Source organism: Dermacentor albipictus, chromosome 6, assembly GCF_038994185.2.
Source record: "Dermacentor albipictus isolate Rhodes 1998 colony chromosome 6, USDA_Dalb.pri_finalv2, whole genome shotgun sequence".
Lineage (NCBI taxonomy): Eukaryota > Metazoa > Arthropoda > Arachnida > Ixodida > Ixodidae > Dermacentor > Dermacentor albipictus.
The window spans coordinates 81,064,722-81,089,549 of NC_091826.1; the positions used below are offsets into that span (position 1 = coordinate 81,064,722).

General features: G+C 47.5%; 1 protein-coding gene across 6 annotated transcripts in view; it reads left to right on the top strand.

Moving 5' to 3' along the window:
* LOC139061241 (neprilysin-2-like) overlaps positions 1-24,828 on the top strand; it is a 146,322-nt gene that overhangs the window by 96,113 nt on the left and 25,381 nt on the right. For 5 of the 6 annotated variants that reach the window (XM_070540944.1, XM_070540943.1, XM_070540945.1 and 2 more), the window contains exons 3-6: positions 7,642-7,869; positions 13,818-13,955; positions 16,931-17,104; positions 22,258-22,423. In XM_070540944.1, coding sequence (XP_070397045.1) covers positions 7,642-7,869; positions 13,818-13,955; positions 16,931-17,104; positions 22,258-22,423 — 706 coding nt within the window. The remainder of the gene's footprint in view (positions 1-7,641; positions 7,870-13,817; positions 13,956-16,930; positions 17,105-22,257; positions 22,424-24,828) is intronic. The other variant, XM_070540946.1, reaches the window with a different exon arrangement.

Here is a 24,828-nt window from a genome sequence, read left to right on the forward strand (position 1 = left end):
TGCGCAAACCTTCGACAGTTCCATTGGATGCATATGGGCCATGCTGTCATCTTTCATCTGCTGGCTTACGCCTTTTAGGTTCATCATGTTGCTTCTAAATATTTCTCTGAATTTTGTCTGAATATTTTCTTTATATATTTTCTTTCTGAATATATTTTTTTCTGAATATTTCTCTGAATCCTCCGTGAATATCGCCTGCATCTGAGTTTGTATTGTATTCGTTACTGTCTGAAATTCCACCCGTAGGTTCTTTTCGAGTGGCTGGGTCTCAGTGTGTCTTTCCTGCCTTTCTAGTCTCTCCATTCGGGCTCCTCCACATCCAGTTTCGGCTATCCCGCTTGCGGAAGAATGTACTCATTATCCGCATATTATTCTGTTCTGCAAACTCTACTAATAACTCTCCCATACTATTCCTAGAGCCTATGCCATATTCCCCCACTGACTTGTCTCCAGCGTGCTTCTTGCCTACCCTGGCATTGAAGTCGCCCATCAGTATAGTGTATTTTGTTTTGACTTTACCCATCGCCGATTCCACGTCTTCATAGAAACTTTCAACTTCCTCATCATCATGACTGGATGTAGGGGCGTATACCTGTACGGCTTTCAATCTGTACCTCTTATTAAGTTTCACAAAACCTGCCACCCTCTCGTTAATGCTATAGAATGCCTGTATGTTACCAGCTATATCCTTATTAATCAGGAATCCGACTCCTAGTTCTCGTCTCTCCGCTAAGCCCCGATAGCACAGGACGTGACCGCTTTTTAGCACTGTATATAGGTGCGTCTTTTGTCCTCCTAACTTCACTGAACCCTGTTATATCCCATTTACTGCCCCCTGATTCCTCCAATAGCACTGCTAGACTCACCTCACTAGAAAACGTTCTAGTGTTAAACGTTACCAGATCCAGATTCCAATAGCGGCCTGTCCATATATATATATATATATATATATATATATATGAGAAGAAAGGGGGTTTTCACTTATTTATCGTTTCTTTAATTCAATTAGTCACTGCACGTAATTTCCCCTATGTTTTGCTTGGTGTCATTGTTTGTTGGCTTCTTATGATATGATTTTATATATATATATATATATATATATATATATATATATATATATATATATATATATATATATATATATATATATATATATATATATATTGCTACGGCACAATATGTGCGATCACGAAAGGCCAGCAGTGTGAAGACGACGACGACGATTTAGCAGCTAGCGCGGGCTGTTGCCTCTTGGCCAAGCGCAGCGTATTTTCCTTGTAAATATATTTGTACATAGCTTGTCGTCTGCGTCTTTCTACGTAACATATTTGGTGGAGGTGGACGTTCCCTGTACCTCGTCACGGAGCTTCGCAGTGGACGGTACGTCGAGCCTACCTTCATGGCTCCCGGCGACGCCAACCCGACTCCACCGGCTCCGACACCTGCTGCCACTTCGACGACCTACATCACTCTCTCCGCTCCCCGTGATCCTGGCGTATTCTCGGCAAAAGATGGGGAAGACGTCGAGGACTGGATCAGCCTTTACGAACACGTCAGCCGCAATACCCGGTGGGACCCAACTATCATGCTCGCCAACGTCGTCTTTTACCTCGGTGGCACACCTCGAGTTTGGTATCGGACGCACAAAGATGAGCTGACCAGTTGGGATTCGCTTAAGCAAAAGCTTCGAGACTTGTTCGGCAACCCCTACGGTCACCAACTTGCCGCGCAGAAGGCGCTTTCCAGTCGTGTGCAGACGTCAACGGAGCCCTACGTCACGTACATTCAGGACGTCTTGGCTCTGTGCCGCAAAGTTGACACCCACATGACTGAGTCAGACAAGGTTTCCCACATCCTCAAAGGCATTGCCGATGACGCCTTCAACTTGCTCGTTTGCAACAACGTAGCCACGGTGGATGCTGTTATAAAAGAGTGCCGCCGCCTGGAACTCGCCAAAAGCCGACGTATTGACCAGCAGTTTGCCCGTCTGCCCAACGCCCCAGCGACATCTTCCTGTGCCGACGCTCCTCGTCCCAACAACACTGCCGATGTTACCAGGATCGTCCGGCGTGAGATCGAGGCCGCCTATCCGGCTGCCTTCGACTCCAGTCCCACCACCGCATCTGCAGTCACGGTCTCACTGATCCAGGCTGTTGTCCGCCAGGAGTTTGAAAACATGGGTCTTCACACCATCTGCTCGGCCCATCGCCCTGATACCCGCCCAGCTTCTTCGATTTCGCCCCGTCCCGCATCTTCTTACCCACCACGTTTCCGCAACCCATCTGAATGGCGCACTGCTGACGACAGGCCTATTTGTTTCCACTGCCATCGCATCGGACACATTTCTCGGCACTGTCGTAGTCGCTGGAGTTCCCCGATCCGGTCTCCCTATACTGCCTACTCTCGCCCCTCAGGTGGCCCTTCTCGTCCCTATGCCGCACGCTCCGATAATGCCGCCACTGATTCTCCTGCAACGAACCGCCCCTATTCTCGTTCGCCTTCGCCCCAACGACGACAATCTCGCTCTCCCCAGCCCCGTCGCTCCTATTCGCCGACTCCCTTCGGACGCCGCTCCCAGCCGGAAAACTAGACGATGCAGCGCCTCGAGGTGACGCTGCATTGCCCCCTACGCCGCCAAATCCTCTACTGACTTTGTCCACTCATCTGAACCTTCTTGACGTGCAAGTCGACGGTGTTTCTGTGTCTGCTCTCATAGACACTGGGGCGCATTTGTCCGTCATGAGCGCTGACCTTCGTAACCGGCTCAGGAAAATTATCACGCCCGCCACGACGCCTGTTGTCCGTGTCGCCGATGGCGGAACAGCCCCCGTCATTGGTATGTGTACCGCCCGCGTCTCCTTCGCCGATCGCTCAACAATCGTGCTATTCACAGTCATCTCCCACTGTCCCCACGACATCATCCTCGGCTTAGACTTCCTCTCCTCACATTCTGCTCTCATCGATTGTTCCGCCAGTACTCTCCGCCTTGCCCTGCCTGTTCTGGATCCTGCTGAACCACACCCCAGTCGCCTCAGTTCCGCCGACTTCGTTCGCTTGCCACCTTCGGCACTGACCTACGTTGACCTAGTGTCATCCCCACCAGTCCCCGACGGTCACTACATCGCGGCTCCTATGCCAGACGTCCTCCTTACACACGGGATCACAGTACCCCATACAGTTTTATCTATTACGGCGAATTGCGTCTGCCTGCCAGTGGTCAACTTTGGCTTGACGACACAAGTGCTGCCACGTGGGATGTCTTTGGCCCAGCTTTGTTCATTCGAGGATCACTCAGTAGCATCCATGGCAGTAGACGACACTTCATCCGATCCTCCTCTCCCATCGCAGTCGACAAATTGTACCATCGCTGACTTACGGAAAATGATTGCCCCCGACTTGCCCTCCGAGCACGCTCGTGACCTCTACCGCGTTCTGTTTTCCTACCACGATATTTTTGACTTTAACGATCGTCCTTTAGCCCAAACTACAGCTGTCAAACATCGCATTAATACCGGCGATGCCCCTCCCATTCATCGCCACCCGTATCGCGTGTCACCAGCTGAGCGTCAAGTTATTCACGCAGAAGTTCGCCAAATGCTTGCCAAGAACATTATTGAACCGTCATGTAGTCCTTGGGCGTCACCGGTTGTGCTGGTAAAAAAGAAGGATGGCTCATGGCGCTTTTGCGTGGATTATCGGCACCTTAACAGGGTTACCAAAAAGGACGTGTATCCCCTACCTCGGATTGATGACGCCCTTGACTGCCTCCACGGTGCTCGCTATTTCTCCTCTATTGACCTTCGCTCCGGCTATTGGCAGATTGCCGTAGACGATCTCGACCGCGAGAAGACTGCCTTTGTAACACCCGACGGTCTTTATCAATTCAAGGTGATGCCGTTCGGCCTATGTAACGCTCCTGCCACTTTTGAACGCATGATGGACTCCCTTCTTCACGGTTTCAAATGGTCCACGTGCTTGTGCTACTTGGACGACGTTATCGTATTCTCCCCAACGTTCGCTACGCACCTCGAGCGCCTCTCAGCAGTCCTGGACGTTTTTCGGCGAGCCGGTCTGCGACTCAACGCATCGAAGTGCCAATTCGGCCGTCGCCAGATTACCGTCCTTGGACATCTCGTTGACGCGAACGGAGTGCAACCGGACCCAGGCAAGATCCATGCTGTTACGCACTTCCCTGTTCCGAAGTGTGTCAAGGATGTGCGCAGCTTCATCGGCCTTTGTTCGTACTTCCGCCGTTTCGTGAGGAATTTCGCCGCCATAGCACGACCACTAACCGACCTTTTGAAAAAAGACGCTCCTTTCCAGTGGGGCGATAACGAGGCCTCTGCATTCTCTCATCTAATCGACATTCTCACAACGCCTCCCGTTCTGGCCCATTTCGATCCTTCTACGCCTACCGAAGTCCGTACTGATGCCAGCGGTCACGGAATTGGAGCAGTACTGGCACAACGCCAGCGTGGCCACGACCGTGTTATCGCTTACGCCAGCAGGCTCCTCTCACCTGCGGAGCGCAACTATTCCATCACTGAGCGTGAGTGTCTGGCCCTAGTTTGGGCGGTTGCGAAATTCCGCCCATACTTATATGGCCGATCCTTTTCCGTTGTCACAGACCATCACGCGCTTTGCTGGTTATGCTCATTGAAAGACCCTTCAGGAAGACTTGGTCGCTGGGCCTTACGCCTCCAAGAATATTCGTTCTCTGTCACCTAGAAATCTGGCCGACTCCACAAGGACGCTGACTGCCTGTCTCGCTACCCGGTAGACGAGCCTGACGACGCCGACAGTAGTACCGCCGACGGCATTTTCTCTGTGTCTGCCTTCGCTAACATCGCCGATGAGCAGTACCGAGACCTATCGCTGCGAGTACTCATCGAGCGTCTGCGCTCTACACCTACCGACGCATCCGTTCGCCGATATGTCCTCCAGGGCGGCATTCTGTACCGAAGGAGCTTCCTCCCTGATGGCCCTGATCTTCTTCTTGTCGTGCCACAACATCTACGACAGACTGTGCTCTTTGAGATGCATGACGCACCCACTGCAGGACATCTTGGGGTAACCCGCACGTACGACCGCGTCCGCCGCCGCTTCTATTGGCCTGGTCTCGCTCGCTCCGTTCGACGCTATGTTGCTGCCTGTGATCCCTGCCAGCGTCGGAAGACACCTCAGGTGCTACCTGCCGGTCATCTGCAGCCGATCACCGTCCCTGTGGAACCGTTCTTTCGTGTTGGATTAGACCTGCTCGGTCCCTTTCCCACGTCATCCTCTGGGAACAAATGGGTAGCCGTCGCGACTGATTACGCCACCCGATACGCTATCACTCGGGCTCTCCCTACCAGCTGCGCCACTGACGTCGCGGACTTTCTCTTGCGTGACATTATCTTGCTTCATGGCGCCCCGCGACAGCTGCTTACTGACCGTGGTCGAAACTTCCTCTCGAAAGTTATCGCTGACATTGTGCGTTCCTGCTCCATTCAACACAAGCTGACTACTTCATACCATCCTCAAACCAATGGCCTGACAGAGCGGTTAAACCGTACTCTTAACGATATGCTGGCCAAGTACGTCTCCAAGGACCACCTCGACTGGGACTTTGCCCTTCCTTACGTAACATTTGCGTACAATTCTTCCCGGCACGACACCGCCGGATTTTCTCCCTTTTATCTACTGTACGGTCGCGAACCTACCTTGCCCCTAGACACGGCACTTCCTCCTGCTGCGGTCTCACCAAGCGAGTATGCGCGCGACGCCATCGCCCTCGCCGACCATGCACGCCAGCTTGCCCGTGCTCGACTTACGGCCTCACAGACCACTCAGCAGTGTCAGTACAACGCCCGCCATCGTGACGTACAGTTTTCACCTGGTGCGCTCGTGCTCCTGTGGTCGCCCTCTCGTCACGTCGGACTTTCAGAGAAGCTTCTTTCGCGATACACAGGGCCCTACCGCGTGCTGCGCCAGGTGACGCCTGTGACTTACGAAATTGCTCCTGTGGGCTCAAGCTCGTCCTCTCCTGTGGCATCTAGTGATGTCGTACACGTCAGTAGGCTCAAGGCCTACTACACTGCTTCCGAGTCCGATCTTTAGTCGCTCCGGGAAGGCGCTTTTGCAGCCGGGGGTAGTGCTACGGCACAATATGTGCGATCACGAAAGGCCAGCAGTGTGAAGACGACGACGACGATTTAGCAGCTAGCGCGGGCTGTTGCCTCTTGGCCAAGCGCAGCGTATTTTCCTTGTAAATATATTTGTACATAGCTTGTCGTCTGCGTCTTTCTACGTAACAATATATATATATAGGAGTTTTCTTCAAAGTTCAGCACGCAGGACCCGACGTAACATACGCAGGAAAGAGACGACGAACTTTTTGGAAGACTTCTTTTACTTAACGTTTACGGCTGGTGGACCAGCCTTCGTCAGAGTACAGTAACGCATGTACAACACATACACAGCTTTAAAGGCACCGTATCACGAGCAGAGGGCGCGCTATCTACACTGACTAGACCGTACACTGCGCATCATAAATCATTATCATTGCACATTATAAATGATTATCGATGACACGCATTTTGGAATGTACAAAAAATGAAATGCAGATGTGTTCACGATACAATACATACAAACATGACTCTCAAATAAGTGCCAGTGGTTACAATGGTTATGTGTTCTGAAAACAAAATGACTTACACATGCAGATACAAAAGCGTGATGTTTAGCACATGACATCTCTAAGTGCAACCTCGAATTATCTAAAAATTGATATGTTAACGTACAACTTCGAGCCACAGCGACATACGTCAAAAAGCCACATGCAAAATAGGAGACAGAAAAAAGCGCTGAAATCATGTGTGTACACTGAGTGGGAAGTGTATATTTGTGCTCAATCTAAAGTTAGACAGGTTAGTTTTCCTTTGTTTTCATTTATTCCAGACGAGACAGTGTTAAATTTGTGAATCAGGTAAGATTCGCGAAGCTCGCGGTCATGGTTGGTGCGGAATCCAGATTCGAGTATTGTTACTTTGAGATTATTAAATGAGTGGCCCGGCATGTTAACATGTTTCGAGAGTGGTAGATTTGGTTGGGATTTGGCATGTGACCTGTGGTTGTTAAAACGGATCCTGAAAGGTGTTTCAGTCTGGCCTACGTATTGCATGTGGCAAGTGCCGCACTCGAGCAAGTAAACTACGTTATATGAATCACAGTTGAAACTGCCTTTAATAGTGAACATGAATTGGCTGGCTGTATTGGTGGCAGTCAATGTAGGCGTTATATGAGCGCAGACTTTGCAACGTGGTTTATTGCAGCGGCTGCAACCGGTCGGGTGTTGTACATGCGTTACTGTACTCTGACGAAGGCTGGTCCACCAGCCGAAAACGTTAAGTAAAAGAAGTCTTCCAAAAAGTTCGTCGTCTCTTTCCTGCGTATATATATATATATATATATATATATATATATATATATATATATATATATATATATATATATAGAGAGAGAGAGAGAGAGAGAGAGAGGGTAGAGAGAGAAAGCTGTCACTTAAAACGGTAGAAGTCGTCTCCATCTTGCTCTGGCTTCTCACTTAAGTTGCGCTGTTCAGTCTATCCTTCTTTGAACTTTCTTCGTTGTTCCCGACAGCCCAACGTACCACAGCCCGCCACTGAGTCGAAGGAGCCGTCGATCACCGTCGGACCCTTCCTGTGGGAGCAATCGGCGACAAACGAGTTCCCGTGCGGCACGAACGAGTGCCGTTCGCTGAGCGAGCGGCTGAGACTGCAGGTGAAATTCACCGCCGACCCGTGCGACGACTTCTACGACTACGTGTGCGGCAGATACTGGGGCGACGTGAACGGCGCCCTCTCGGAGGTGAGCGTTGTCAGAGGTCTAAGGGCACATTCACACCGCGGCGACTTGAGGAGGTCGCGCGACCATTTGCGACTCGCAATCAAAAAGCGACCGAAGGCGAGTGATGTTCACACCGGCAAGCCCGGCTGAGCACGACCCGCAAGTCGCAATCCCGGAGATTATCGTTCTCAGCGAGAACTCTCGGAATCTACGCGGAATTTGAATGCGACGCCGTAGGAGGCCGGATGTAGACACACGAAAGATCACTTCCGGTGCGCCGCTGATTGGTTTATCAGTTTGGCGACCACGGTCGCGCGACTGAAAAATCGCGCAGAGAGCGACTCGCCCAAAATGGTCGCTTTTCGAGAAAGGCGACCGTTTGCGACCATTTGCGACTGGTCGCAAAGCGACCAACTTGGTCGCGCGACCTCCTCAAGTCGCCGGTGTGAATGTGCCTTAACTGAGCTCCGCGTCACAAAAGAGGGGCTCCTCCAGAAGTTTGAGCATCGCAAACAAGCAGGGCCATCGCGCGGTGACCATCCTGTCGGCAAAATATCGCGTCCGTGCAAACAACGGAATACTTTGCATCGGAAGGTTTCTCTCTCTCTTTCTTTCTTTCTTTCTTTTTTTACTCAATCAATCATTCAATCAACTTTATTTCCTTTGGATAGGAGGAGTACGGGACTAAAAGCTTGAGCAGCTTGACGAGGTCCCGACCCCGGTACAGTTGGCGAAACAGCAGGATGATGGTCAGTCATGCACAAAGAGTTCAAATAAATTGACGAATATTACATAACATCGAGTAACGCAGAATTTTGTAACAAGGCGCGAAATAATAGAAGCCATTTGCATAGGCTTGAAGTGGCATTACTATGAAAAGCAGCGATTGACAAGAAGAGGGACAAAAAAAATCCGAAAGGATGTACCATTCCTGAAAATAAATGGACTGGGCGAAGCGTTTCACCAGACAATTTTGATTACACGAAGCATCAAAATCTTCATGGTTTAATAAGTTTAGAAAGGAAGGTAGCTTGTAGGACAAAGATTGTTCATCATGAGTAGTTCTAGGGGTGAGTACAGTCCTCATTTCTTTGTGCCTGGTTGGACGAGCATTTGTGTTTGCTTTTAACTTAGCAAGAATAATTATGGTATTGGTACCAGACTTAACAAAAGCTTTATAACACAACATCAGCTTGTAATTATATACAGAACACTGGAAGAATTTCGTACTTTGCAAAAAGAAGTTTTGTAGAAGAAGCATAATGTTCATCAGCAATATGTCGTATGGCTCTTTTCTGCAGCAAATACAGCTTGTGCAAATTTGTTACGCCAGTAGTACACCACACTATGCTGCAGTACTGCATCATAGAGGACACTAACGCATTGTAGATCATAATCTTCACCTTTGTAGGAAGAATAGATCTCATACATGCAAGGACACCAATGGCAGATGACATCTTAGAATGGAGGTTTTCAACATGTACATTCCATGCAAGGTGCTTGGAAAAATATACTCTGAGGTTTTTAACAGAATCCACCAAGTCTAACTGCTCAGAGCCCAGAAATAAATTCAACTTCTTTGTCAGAGTTTTTCCTTTATGCGTGTACAAAATAACTTGTGTTTTTGAAGGGTTTATATATAAAGAATTCACCGAGGCCCAGGCATCTAGGTCAGGCAGCGTTTTGTTAGCCATCACTTCTATCACTGTTCCCAAATTCCCTGTAATAAAAAATATCGTGTGATCAGTGTACGAGACAAATGTTGCGTTGTCTGTGCAGTGTACAATGTCATTTATATAAATAAAAAATAAGAGTGGCCCTAGAATGCTTCCCTGTGGCACACCAACAACGACCGGCTTCTTTGCAGATGTTTCACTGTTTGTATCAACAAACTGTGTCCTGTTTGAAAGACAGGATTCTAAGAGCGCATGCGCTGTTCCACGCACGTCATAGTTTTCTAATTTACTAAGAAGGATGGTATGATCAATTAAGTCAAATGCCTTGGAAAATTCGACGCATATGCCTAATGCCATTTGATTACGACTGAATGCACATATAATTGTTTCTTTTTGAGTGATAGTTATGCATGGCAAACAAAGCAGTCGTTAACAGAGCATGCCATTTGATTATGACTGAGTGCACCTATATTTGTTTCTTTATGAGTTATAGTTATGCATGGCAAACAAAGCAGTCGTTAATAGAGCATGCATTTTGATTATGACTGAATGCACCTATAATTGTTTCTTTTTGAGTTATAGCTATAGTTATGCATGGCAAACAAAGCAGTCGTTAATAGAGCTGACGCTTTCTCTGAAAGACAATTTGCTCAAGTATGCTTCACGAGATGCCTCAATGTGAGCATACTCAGTGATTAAGCGGATCAGTTCACATTTCTTGTTTCTAGTGACTTGTGTACCTTTGAATGCGAGTAACACAACCACACTCGCGCCATGAAGGGCAAGGAAGTCATCTGGCGAGGATTTGTTTCAACTACTAGCGTGCTCTCTCATCCGCTCATTCGCTCAACTGCCGGTTTTGGCCTATTTAGGTACTCCCGGAAAATAACGGTATTCGATATATGGCACATATGCTACAATCAGCATACTTATTCCGACGGCGTTACTTAAAAAAAAAAAACATTGTCGGTATTTACCGGAAGTAAACTCCTTGTTGGAAGTTAGCGCTGTCTTTGCTGTTCCTTCTCGGCGTCCCTGTATCGCTTGCGTAACACTTAAAAAATACGTTTAAGGTGACTTGCCAGCAGGCCCAAATTTCAACAATGTTGATTTTTGCCAGAGCCCATTCGCCCTTACTTTAGGACCAGCTTGGGTCACGGGTATACTGCCAACCATGTCACGTAACCCATTTGTAGCGCGCGAGTAGCCTCCAGCAACTGATCGAGGTGCAGGGAAAAAAAAATTTGTGCTACGCGGTGTCATAATAATCCAAGTGCCGTTAACAAAGTCTAGCTTACCTCGTCGCATTATGGTATCGGAACATTTATTTTGCTTCTATACGTCAGCTAATTCCGTGACCTTTCTGAAAATTTGTTACCCTAAAACACTCCCTTAAAGTCGATTTGCAGTGCTTGCTAAGCTTATAAAAAAAATTCCGGTGTGCCCTAAGGTGTCGTTCAGATAAATAGACAGATCAAAAGGAAACTACTAATCAGTTCATCTATACTGGTCAATATAACTCACCTGAAAGTTGGTTCAGCGGACGTAACAAATGTAAAAATAATCAGGGTAGCGACGCCCATTTTGAAGTTCTTGCCCTAGGTTACCGATGTGCTAGAGGATTGTGACAGAGTCAGGGTGTGGTTAGTTAAGGGATATTATACATCGCTTAATCTTACATCGCATGATTTCAGCCGATTGAATCAAGGATTTATATATCTAGCATTCGTGTGTATGTTACTCAGTTGTCAGAGAAAAAAAAACACTAGAGAAATACTCGAAGCAGCTAAAAATCTATGGCGCGAAGTATTGCATCGTATTGTTGGCCTGTCTGGATAAGCAATTAGAAATGGATTTTGTTAACTTGACATGTGACTGTTCGGGACCTGTAGCCAGGGGCTCCACGCCTATGTTTACACTGCGAGTTGCACCGATACCCAAGAATATGGACCGGAACCTGCCCAAGGCGCGTAGAGAAGCAAGAGCGGAGTACGTGCAGAGAACCTTGGCGAACAAGGACAACACAAGGTATGCGGACGTGGCAACGTTCGTCAAAGACTGAAGACACAACAGCAGAGCAGTGGAGTCGGTGGTTGATTCGGACCTCAAGGAGATCACCAGCGCATCACTACAGGACTGCACGGTAGTCGAGGCCGAAGAGGCAGCTGTGGCTCTGGCAGCACTGGAGGGCTATCGATCTGGCAGGTCCCTAACAATAATAACAGACTCTCAAGCAGCATGCCGTAATTATACAAACGGCAGAATTGGGCGCAGAGCATGCCACATACTCTGCTCATGTGACCCGGGAAACAAAGTTCAGCATACCATAATCTGGGTACCAGGGCACACTGGCATAACAGGGAACCAAGAGGCGGATAGGATAGCTCGAGGGCATACCAACCGGGCGTCCGACACATCCAGCCTTGAGGAACCCGAGTCAGTACCCATGGGCTACTCAGACATTCTAAATTATTATAAAGGCGTCAGATTGAAGTACCCACCCCCGGATAAGGATCTAAGCAGAGAGGATGCTGTTGCATGGCGACAACTGCAGACGGGTACTTTCCCGAATCTAAACCTTCTGAATAAAATTTTCCCGACAAAATATGAGGCTAAGTGCCCATGGTGCGGAGAGAAACCAGATCTGTACCACATATCATGGGCCTGTCAAAATATTGAGTCCCCAACTATCTATAAAATTAAAAACCCGAGTGCGGAACAGTGGGAGAGTATGCTTTCCAGCGTAAGCTTGAACGGCCAAAAGCGCCTTGTAGAGCGAGCTCGCGGGTTGGCCATACTCAGTGGAGCCTTGGACTAGGGCACCAACCCTGTGATTGCAGACTGAAGAATTCATCAGAAGATAGAAGAGGCCGTCTGAAGCCGCGAAGATCTCTTTTCTAGAGCCCAATAAATGTTTTCCGATCCGTATCTGCAGTTCAACGACCGACGCGAATTTGAAAGCGTTGTCATTTGACATGCTTGATGTGGAAGTAGCCTTTTTCGCTGACACAGTAGCGCTTGCCACAAGCATTGTGTCAACTCTGCCGACGCAACTCGTCCGAAATGCGACAAAACAAAATGCAGCTCTTGAAAGCTGAGATGAACAAAACAAAAAAAAAACAATTGCGGTATGGTTTATCACCGCCTTCGTCGGCAAGCTTCTCCCGTTTGAATTGTAGACTCCAGCATCATTTAACCCTGTTTATTCCAAATATGAGAATGGCTAATTATGTTGCCCGTTAGTCACTACTGACTCAGCCACCTGTCAAGTGAACGTGTGCAGATATTGAAACCGAATGAATTCATAACTGGCTTAATAAAGCAACTAGAATTATGATTCCACTGTTTAATTGTCACATATAATGTTCAAATGCTGCAGGTCATTGCTTAAACACATGAATAGGAAGGGAGCATGTGTAACACTAAGAACATTGCACCAATGATGCTGCTTCCTCTTGTTACGTTTCGCCTACGATGCGCGGTATAGCCGGCGCGGATGCAACGGACGCCGAAGCTTCGTTCAAAGCGGCGGACATTTTGGCCCGTTCAGCGCCGCCGCAACGCCTCCCCGCCAAGCGCGTCCAGGCATGTTTCAATGCCACGTGTCCTCGTGTGTGCGTGTGTGTGTGTGTGCATGTTGGTGCCCACGCTTGTCAAAGCGCGGCAGCCGGGGAGAGGAGCTCCCCAAGTGTGAAGCGACGAGGTCTGACCGGCGCCGGCCTGGCGGATGCATCACTACACTCGTCTCAACGTGTCTCTCAGCGTGTCCGTGCCCCGCCGTCACGTGGCCTCATCCCGAGACGTTCCTTCTTGCCCTCAACCCCGAGAGTATAAAAGCAGCTGCCCCCGGACGCCAAGAGAGAGGCTCCGAATTCTTGCGTCGAGTAGCGTGCTCTCCCGTCTCTCCACGTCGGTCGACCTGACCGGCCGCTCTTTTGCGATGCTAGAATAAACAAGTTGTTCTGTTAGCAGTCGACTCATGCTTTGCCAGGACCTTCGGATGCTTCCAGTTGTGCCCCAGGCCTCCAGGCCAACGCTACCCTTGGGACTTGCGACCCAGTTGCAACAACTCGTGCCAGCGGTGCGATTGCAACACTCTTTTACCGGGCCACTTTTAAGCTCGTCGCAATATATATATATATATATAATATATACAGTGTGTTTAAAGGGGCGCCAGCAGCGTTTCTCCTGCCGCGTAAATGTGGTTCGGGGATCGCGTGCTAGAAAACATTCTTGCTGCATGCTGTTAGAGTAGTCCGCGTAGACTTGCAGGAGTTTCCCGTTCATTCGCAGGTGAATGCAGTCATGCGAAGTTACACCATTGCGTCCATTGGCGAGACCACGGTGCCGGCTACGGGGCAGAAGGCCTGGCATAAGGCTGCGGGACTCTTCAAGGCCTGCGTGGCGCTGGCCGCATCGCACCGCAGCGAGGTCAGTACGCGAGAAGACTAACAGGTTGTGAGCTCTAAGTGCGCATTTCCTTACCTAACGAAAAATATTAATCGGAGCTCGATTGGAAGATTATGCATTTGTAATATTTGCCATATTCATCATTCGGAACGAAAACAGAGCTGCCGTAAGCGAGAAACTGACAAAAATAGAAAATCGGGAGTGGCGCCATCTGGTGTGGACTGTGTGGTGCACATCACATGTGTGACGTCAGCAGTTCTGATTCGCAGGGAACGGTTTAGAAGGGGGTCGCGTGAAGGTTACGCCGACTCCTCCGTCTTGGCACGGGCAGTTCAAACTGAGAAGCAGCAGCGGGAACTCCGGAGGAAGTTTTCTACGCATCAAACTGTATTGACCCACATAAATACGATGATATACCTCTGGACAAACACTCTGTCGATCTAGCTCGGTTTAATATTGCGCTTTTAGTGTCCCTTTAAGAGGGTCCCGGAGGCACTCCGTGCCCACTAGCGGTTTTCCTCTCGCCTTCGCTACCCTCCGCATGGGCGCTCCCTCCTCCTCGTGTATTTCTTATATTTCTCTATGTGGTTCGTATACATATACGTCAGTACTAATTGTCACGTTTGTCTTTGTTTTCTTGTTTGAAAGCACCGTCACTTTCCTCTTACCAGGGATATTGTTTCGGGCATCGTCGATTTCGGCCGCATGTTGTCAAATCCTGTTATGGCGGAATTTTGAGCCAATCAAGGAGGTCGTACTTCTGTAGTCCTTTGGGCCAATCGGAGCTGCCAGGAAGTCGAATTATACAACCTAGTGGAATTCGCCGATGTCTAAGAATAGCATCTCAGGACATTCCACCTTTTCGTTACATGGAATTACTGCTGCACACGTGGTCAAAACGATGACAATCAGGTACATATGCCATGCGTCTGCCTTTTGAACGCCGCCGTTGGAAATGACAAATAAAACTTCAGCCTTCTAGATGTTACAGCTTGAGTGATACTCTGAATAAACGTTCGGAAGAACTCGAAAGCGATATTTTTCTGTAACTTGTTTGAGAAGTGACTTGCGTATGTAATGCGGTCCTGACTGGTTGCCCGTATGTTCTCGGTTGAGTGCCCGGATAACGGCTGTGGCTTCTGGCTCAAGGTCACTTGAAGGTCGCCGACAACGGGAGCTGAAAGCATTTGATGCTTAAAACACGCTATGCATGGTGTGAAATCAGTTTATTATGCACTAGAGGCAAGGGAGGCGACAAGGACTTAGAGCGGGCAGGCGATTGCATTGCAAAGGCATGCTAGCAGATCGTATACATGGAACAATAGAGAGCTTTTCTCTTTGGTAACGTCACGTGAATGACCCCATTGGTTTCTCGGAGTTCGCAGAAGAGACAGGGAAATTCTGACTGAAAGAATGCGATCGTTTTTTAAAATTGAATTGGTGGTTTTACTGCACTGCGTAGCGCTGCCATTAGTTCGGAAAGGTCACCGTAGCGGTGCCTATTCTATATGAGATATACACGTTTATCTTAAAAAGATGTATTCAAAAATGTTTCAGCTGGTTGAGGTGACTTGTAATTATGTCACAAATCGTTGAACTTACTGCATTACGAGCTTTTATATGCCCACTTATAACGTTTCCTGGTGAGAAGCTGCGACAGTTGGTGCGTTTCGGTCGAAGCAGGCAAGTAAAGGACTGAGGCTGACGGGCGAGGGCTTGCGCGAGTTTTTCCTTTTAACCGTGATGCTTGGAGGTGATACGATCGAGCACGCGTAGGACTCGATAGACTGTCTCGAACATGCGTCTGTATGGCATTAATGACACTACCGTTGGTTTAGAGGTGAAAGCCCAGGATGCATGGTTGTTCGGCTTCGGCGTGGTCTGGTAGGTAGAGGTGAGTCTGTGGTTCAGAATCTTGCATGGCGCCTCTCTTGTCTGATGACAGGTATTTTCACCTTCTCAAAAGAGGCAGTGGGGCAATGAAAGAAAAACGAAAAAATGAAAGCCCGAGCAAGTGGCTTATAAGGTCCAAATCTATACATTAGGTAAAAAAAATGGCTCCAGTTCCCGCTGTGAAAGCGGTTGGTCAGCGAAGCTGTGGTATATATGTCACCTGATTCGATAGACCAATGTGACGTAGCTTTGAATCGGCTTCTGCCGAGCTTGAGAACAACGCCGTTGCGCATACTGACGTTGCTGTTCCTTTCGTAGCTTATCGTATTCGTGCTGCTCTTACTGACGTCCTTACTGTGCATAGCTTGCTTTGGCCAGGAACCGCTGCGTCCTGCCCAGCCTGAGCACGGCGCCGTTGTGCTTACTGGCGTTGCTGTTCCCGCCGCCTCTGGTCGGGTCTTCATGCGGCTATGCGGAGTCCTAACTATGCGTGGCCTTTCCATAGCGCAATCGCAACCCAAATGAAACAAGTTCCTAGGCGGGTTCTTCTTTTACATATGAAAGTGCAGTCCCGTCACTCCCTGCTTCGTAACTGCAGCTTATGCAACCGTAATCTTTCCGGGAAACGATTGCGGCGAACGCTATGCGCGAAGGCGAGCTTTCTAGTTCTGTTTTTTTTTGTCCCCGCATGGCCAGCGCCACGGATACGCGGATGCGATTGCCATCTTGTGGTGCTTCAAGGAACCCAGCGTCACGGCGACACAGCGACTGCGATTGGTTGAATTGTCTGATGACGGAGACGAAGAAATCCCGATATTCTAGTCATATATAGCTTCGCTGTGATATGACCTGACGCACTACTTTCTTCGTGGGAGCTTCAAGAATGCACGATGCATTTCAATAAACTGTGCGCCGAGTAACGTCCCACGCAGTACTGTTTTGGTCAGTTTTGATATATATATATATATATATATATATATATATATATATATATATATATATATATATATATATATATATATATATATATATATATATATATAGCCTGTTTTCATGGTTCAGTATCGCAGAGAAACTCTTGAATACGCCCTGACTGTTCGCAGGTGGGTGACTTGACTGCGTGGCTTGCGACGCTGGGCTTGGACCTGAACAACTTGAACCCTTCGGTCGACCCCGTGGACATGATAGTGCGCTGCTCACTCGATTTTGGCGTCGAGGCTGTCTTCGCTGTCAGGCCCTCTGAGCGCTCATTCATTGAAAGGAAACGGTCCATCGAGGTGCGCATATAGTCCGTCTTGTTTGCCCTTTCTTTTGCTAATCTTGCTGCAGCCTCTGGTTTTATATTTAATGTTGAATATAATACTAACGATTATTAATTTAACCTAAAACTTTGCAGATTACACTAGGAGCACTCAGTAGCTTGATCCGCAATGGTCCTTTTGGGAAGGCTTTTGAACAACTGAAAGTGCCTCTCTGCAAGAACTCGTGTACAGAAATACTACGGGTGTTGCAGCATACTTGCGTATAATGAGGGCCGTGCATGCTTTCAGATGGTGGTCGCTAAAGACGTTCCCTCTCAAAGTCACTCGAACCCGGTAGTTTATTTGTCAAGCTGTGTCAGCGTTATCCATTGCAAGTATCCCCAATCATATTGCTACGCAATCTGCGCTTTTACTGAGCTATCAAATTTATGTTCATGATACTTTAAGCACGCTAACAAAAGTGTTCCATGCATTTCATTAGTTTAGGCTACATTGAGCGATTAGATGTATAAAGGGGCCTTGTAAAACGCCAAGGAAAGCTTGTTGAGCGGCACCCTGCAGCATCACCTCGATTCATTGATCTTGTGTACTTCGTAGACAGGACGTGACGTCAAGGAGATACGCTATAATTATTGGTTAGAAAGGTACTGTGCAATTTACGTTCGCACGATACTGCAAGTACTGCGAAAAAAAGTATCGTCAATACGTTTTGAAACCACTTTGACTATCGCACAGCCACGGGCGAGGCCTTGCAATCTACAGGGAGCCAACGTCACCGCCGTATGTAGGCTCTCTATTTCAACCATGGGAATGTCACATGACATGCCGACCACATTGTAGCACTTTGGTGCGCCAGCGGCCCCCTGTCGGAAGCTGTTGTAACCATTAAAGTGACTCCAAGGCCTCCGATATTGGGCCGTTCGCCGCCTGATCGCGGGGGCCAATAGATCAAACAGGCTTGGCAACAGTGGCGCGCCTACTTCCGAGCTATCGGTGTCATCACGTGACGTCATGGGAAGCTTAAATGTGGCATATATAGGACAGGGAAGATTCGAGTGGGGCGTAACTCTCGTTTCGCTAGTATGTTTAATTTTCTCTGGCCAATAGCATGAGTTTGTGTGAGTCAATTCTTCATAAGGTTGCCCTGTATTCTATCATTTGCTAAGACTAGATTTAGAGCAAATATGGTCACCCGGAAAACGCGCTGCAGGGTCCCCTTAAAGCCCTTCGCGGAGGCAATGCACCACTATGGCCCCAGCTATTCATCGACAGCACTCCAGGATGATCCGATCGAAGGAATTTCCTACTCCTCATTCTACTCCATTGCAGCGAACTTATGCTTGGGAACAGAAGTTCAAGATCTCACTGGAGACGCAGAAGCTAAGCGTAAAAAAGCGACACTTGAACGCAGACGCTTAAGCGCATATGTGCACCTGTCTGAAGAAACAAACGTGTGAATGTGCTAGAAGTTGGAGACAGTGTGCACGATGATCAGGGTGCACACTGTCTCCTGTACGAGTTTACGCTTTACGAGCTTTATGAGCTCATAATCCGTGACATGGCTCATCATGATAAAGTGAATCTAGCGCGAAACAACAAAGCCAGACATGTAGAATGGAGATCACAGCTTGGAAGGAATGATGGCCCATCACTTCCTTCACGTTTGGTTCTCGGTTCGGTTCTCCCTGCGGGATTGGGGGAAAACATAGGCATAGAACTAGTGTAATGCTTTCGAGTGCCGCAATAAGCAATTTACTGCGAGGACCCTAATTAACCCCACACACTTTAAGCTTTTCACGCACATCACTGGGACGAAATGCAAAAACAACCGTGTGCCTCGCATTGGGAGCACACTAAAGATCCCCAGGTGGTCACAATATCCGGTCTCCCACTACGGCTTGCCTCATAATCACATCATGGTTTCGGCACGTAAGACCCAAGATATTATTGTTAATTTATCTTACACCACTCACACATTAACCTCTTTATTTTTCAACAAATACAGACTAGTCACCCTTCGTTTAAGAGGGCAAATAAATCTTTCTGCATGCGTCGTATCACGCCTAAAGAGAATAGTAAATCTAGTATTCTGTAATCTACAGTTCAGCATGCGTCTGTTATTTTTTAATGCAAAATTCTTATTTAACCCGAGAACTTAAAAGACAGGACATGTCACAGTTGTGCTGCCACAAACCTATAATCGTTTCCCTACCATTTACTTCAATTGCAAATAAATGAATAAACGCGAACAATCTTATCCACATAGCCTGGCTAATATTGTCTAAACACGGAGCGCCTTTGTTGCTTGACCGGCTGCTCTTTGGAATCAAAAGTCATGCGCATTTCTCTATGTCAATTTTGCATTGAAAAATAGCACAAAAAATGAAGCATTGAGAAAATTGTTATCGAGTGTATTGCATAACACGCCATTATACAATCGTAACATCAACAATGGTTTTAAAAGCATCTTAGCGTACTTATACCAATTCGAACAACACACACATGCTGTACAGCGAAGCTGTTTACCGCACTTCTCACACGCAGTTCTGCTTGGGGAGTCTTCGGGGGTCCAAGATCTTGACGCCATCTTCGTAGGTCAGCAGGGAGAGCCGGCGGGATTCAAAAGGAAATTCCAGGCTCTGATGCGGGCTTCGTTGCCGTTTCACCAATGTTAAAAATGAGGCACACTGGCTAAGCTCCAAATAAAAATAAAATGACATTTCGGGATCCACACACCTTGTTATTGAATATTATTTTGTTTTATTTTTACCTTGATAAGTGGCCTAGCTGCTTCATTTTTTACCAAGTACTTTGCCTGTCCAGACGGTGTTCCGTCGGACTCTTGACTACGTTGCATCTGCTTTGAGTTGATACAGAGAACGCCGGCGCACGCCACATTCGCACTAAAATGGTCGTGGAAGTCTTCTTAACAGTTGATCGCCAGCGTTGCCCCTTGTCTTTACCTTCTTCATGTCCCATCTTCCCGCGATGTTTTTCTGCAATGATCCAACGCCAACACATCCGGGTTTCAATACTACTATTCTCAGCAGCAGCGCTCTAAATAAAAATAAAATAAAAATAAAGTAGCGCAATGCCACAACAAAGACAAAAGCAACAAGAACCACTTACTCATAAGTAAACTTTACATCGCCATTATAAATAACATACATACATACATACATACATACATACATACATACATACATACATACATACATACATACATACATACATACATACATACATACATACATACATACATACATACATACATACATACATACATACATACATACATACATTGAATGAAACTCGTGTTCAAGCGATTTACTGGCATTTCGGCTGGAGTCCAGTCTTGATCCTGTATCTGAATACAAGCAATCCATGGCGCCACTGTGGTTAATATACATGCACATGTCAACCGGCTGCAGATATGTTTACACGAAAACGAAGAAAATCTTTCTAAGGAACAGCTGACACATTTATACATGGATGGCGCTTACAAAACGTGACCTCAAAATGCAAAGCACGAAAAAGAAACGCACAAATGAGTTAGAAAGGCAAACGCAAGTTGACCACAAAAGCCGTCACCGAAAAGGTTCCAAGCTATCACGAAGCTATTAGACAGCTATACAAAGTAAGGATAGTAGTTTTATCGGCCGTATAAACTGGCAGACATTGGTCAACTGAAGTAACAAGCACGGTATCAAAAGCGCACTGGCAAGCACGAACACATCTGACTCGATCACCAAGGACACTCGCTGACAAAACTCTGACGTCAGAAAGAGCGGCATCGAAGGAATTGCCCTTCGTGCTGCCTCTCGCTTCAACGCGAGCAGCGAAAGCAACGCACACGACGCCGTGAACCCTCGGCGCTCATATACTCTGTAGCTACTGCAGATCGCATTCGATATAAGGCCCGCGCTGCCGCGCTCAGCACACAGGCAGACGCAGCCGCCGCCGGAGTAGAACCAGTATAACGCAAGCTGTCCTCCCCCCTGTGCTGCCTTGCGGGCTCGAGATCGAACCACCAGGTTTCTCGGCTCACCCTCGCAAGCTTTCACTCTCGCCCACATCATACAGTGCGCGGCCGCGATGCTACGGCACTTGTTACGCCGACGACGGCGGCATAAATTTACCTGGAGTGTCTACATATACTTGCTACCGCAATAAAAAGAAGAAAAAAAAAACGAGGGAAGAAATGACGGGCTACACGTACGAGCAGATCAGTCTTCTCACTCTTTCATTTAGACCAGACGCGACGGCATCAATCTTATACCGTAAATAAGAAAGGATTCGCGGGCTTCTCTAAAACATAATTTGAACGGAACCCAGAATAAAGTAACATGACTTTGAGCATATCAGATGAGTGGTAAGGGAGGCGGCCGAGTTTAAGAGATCGGCAGATTTGGCAACGTGTTGGCGAGGGACTTGTGATTGTTAAAGAGCAATGGCCTTTTTTTGTCCACTGTACTTTTTTTGCACAGCGTACATTCAAGCGTACATACAGGGTGTCCCAGCTAACTTCGGCCAGAGTTTGAAAATATGCGAATACCACGTATACGCATATGGTAATGGTATACGGTAGTGGTAATGGTAATGGTATATGGTATACGCATGGTAATGTTGTTTGCCGTCACTTGGAGATACCCAGATTATTTTTCATTCTACCTAACTACATAAATTGTCTTAATTATTTAGCAACCTAATTAACCAATTACCTACATGGAGACTCACACACACCCACACCCCCAGGCACGCACGCACGCACGCACGCACGCACGCATCATTACCATTCAAACGCATTCCTTCACCACAGCTCCCGTTCAAGAAGGCACGGCTAATTTTTTTCTTTTTAATTTCGGTATTCGAAACGTTTACCGTGGCAAGCGTTTCGTCGCGCATCGTTTCGAGAATAAAATTTTGCGTGGAGGGTGGTCTATATTTACACTATCTGAAAGTAGGCCTTCTTTCGCGGTCCAAAATTTTGTTGCTTTTGGCCTTTAAGCCAGTCGATGTCTTAGCTCTCTGGTGAATTTGTTTTCACCGACCCTTTGCTTCACATGAATTTAAAAAAAAATAACGTTCAGAGGGCTTTTTTTTTCGGTTTCGCCTAAGAGACTGAAGAGCCTTGACCACCGTGGCATTTGTGTTCACTTGTTGTGCAGTTCAAGCTTAGCCACGCTGAAGAACTGTGGCACCAATACCGCCACTCGCTGCTGACGAAGTCGGCCCAACATGGCGTGGACTACTACGCAGACACGTTGGCTCCGTACGGCGTCAGTGCGGAGAACACGACGATGGTGTACAAGATAATGGTCCTGGAGAATGAGCGTAAGCTTCGCCACGTTTTTGTAATACATCCGTACACACACACACGTATATATGAACCCTGTCAGAACACTTTATGTGTGCGCCAACGTGCGAATATATTAATGCATATTACGTACTTGTCATTGTTCATTTATTTACTTTCTCCTTAAGGCCCGAAGGCATTGCGTAAGGTAAGGAGGCACTGATATGTTTGCAAAAGCTCGGAAAATTATACCTGCACAATAAAACAATAGGAAACAAGAAAATGCAATTAGTCAGCAGTTATGCATTGCTAGTCAGAAAGTCTTGTTGCATTGTGACAATACCTATACTTTCCGAGAGCCGGGGTAATCTGCAGAAACCGGTATTCGACTAACGATTTCGATATTATATTATTTTTTAGGGTGATAAACAGGATTGCTACATAGTCCGCCTACGAGATAAACGGCACTTGTTCTATAGCTCACCGGCTGCTTGAAATGCTTTATCTAAGCCGGGTGACACGGGCGTCACTTCCAGTTGATAATCTTTCGGAAAGTATGGCGTATGTGGTAAGAAATAGCTAATCTTTTTAATCCGAAGCATCGTTTTTCTTGCTGTTCGGGTTTTCTTTCTTCCGACGTTTCTAGGCCAAAGAAAACGTTGGTCCAGGCAGCCTCCGCGCCTGACCCGCAAGGTCTGTTGGAAGCGTGACGTCAAGCGTTTCTCTCTCTCTCACTCTGCGAACGTGATTTCTCAGGCTATGTGTTAGGTGTTACCTTGGGTGTTACCTCAACCGCAGCCTCTGCGTAGCGGCAGTCGAACCAGTTGTAAGCAGGCGTCTCACAGTGACATCAAGCGTTCTCCACTTGCTTCTTATGCTCACGCAGCAGATTATGCGACTTCAAGAACGCGTGTGCGTGCGTGCGTGTGCATGTGCTTGAGAGAGAAGGAAGTGTGTTTCGTTGTCAAGGCGCTTATCTGTCGTGCGTTCTACTCGAGATGATTGGACGTCTACTACACATGGCATTGGGGTGGTTTACGTGACAATTGTGGTGTATAAAAGCGGGCGCTTAGAAAGTGTGAGTCGGTCTGCTTTTGTTGGTGACTAAATGGTCCCCAATGACCGAGTCGAAGTACACGCGAACGTAAATGCCATTCAATCACGTCTCGCGGGGCAAATGCTTTCCGTTAACGCATATTCCCACAACGCGCGGGATAAGTGTAATTTTGGTCTACCGTCTTTTGTATTCTTTTATTTTCCGTTTATTGGAACCTACAAAATATTTGCTATTGATTCAATGTGTTCGCATGGAAATTTCACATATGGGGAAAATCCCCATATGTTTGTAGTATTAGCATTCGATTGAAAGATCACTATTCGAAAAACGCTGCTTTCTCGGTCGGATATATATTATCGGGCCATTTCACAAGCATTCGTGGTTTTCTGGGCTGACATATTCAATCACAGATATGTGAATGGCAGAGCACGTTTTACAATGTGTAGTCCATTAGGCCTCGTCGCGCACTTTCATTTTTCTTTTTTTTTTTGTTCAGCAGCACACTGAAAAAAGAAATTCCGATCTAGACAGACATTTCAGCCTTGAGCTGCCACGAGGGCAACGAGCACACAACCGTGAACCTCACTTGGGGCTTTGTACAATGCCGCGCACCGCAGAAAAAAATTTCCGCCGTGGCTGATTGCTTCAGGCCACAAATTTTGGAAGCTTATGCTTGCTACAGTGTGGGTCACCGGCATGCTCACTAAAAAAATCATCCTGCAAAACTCATTCACAGTCCGGTAGGCCAAGGAAGCCGCCGAGAGGCAAGAACTCTTGGCTGTAACCTCGGCGGCTGCCCCAGCCCACTAACTGACCGGACGCGAATCGTTCTGATTCGAAATAAACTTTTCTCGCTCACTCACTCCCTCGCTCGCTCGCTCGCTCACTCACTCACTCACTCACTCACTCACTCACTCACTCACTCACTCACTCACTCACTCACTCACTCACTCACTCACTCACTCACTCACTCACTCACTCACTCACTCACTCACTCACTCACTCACTCACTCACTCACTCACTCACTCACTCACTCACTCACTCACTCACTCACTCACTCACTCACTCACTCACTCACTCACTCACTCACTCACTCACTCACTCACTCACTCACTCACTCACTCACTCACTCACTCACTCACTCACTCACTCACTCACTCACTCACTCACTCACTCACTCACTCACTCACTCACTCACTCACTCACTCACTCACTCACTCACTCACTCACTCACTCACTCACTCACTCACTCACTCACTCACTCACTCACTCACTCACTCACTCACTCACTCACTCACTCACTCACTCACTCACTCACTCACTCACTCACTCACTCACTCACTCATAATGGCTATCCAAGTCGGCCAATAGCAAACCACGTCATG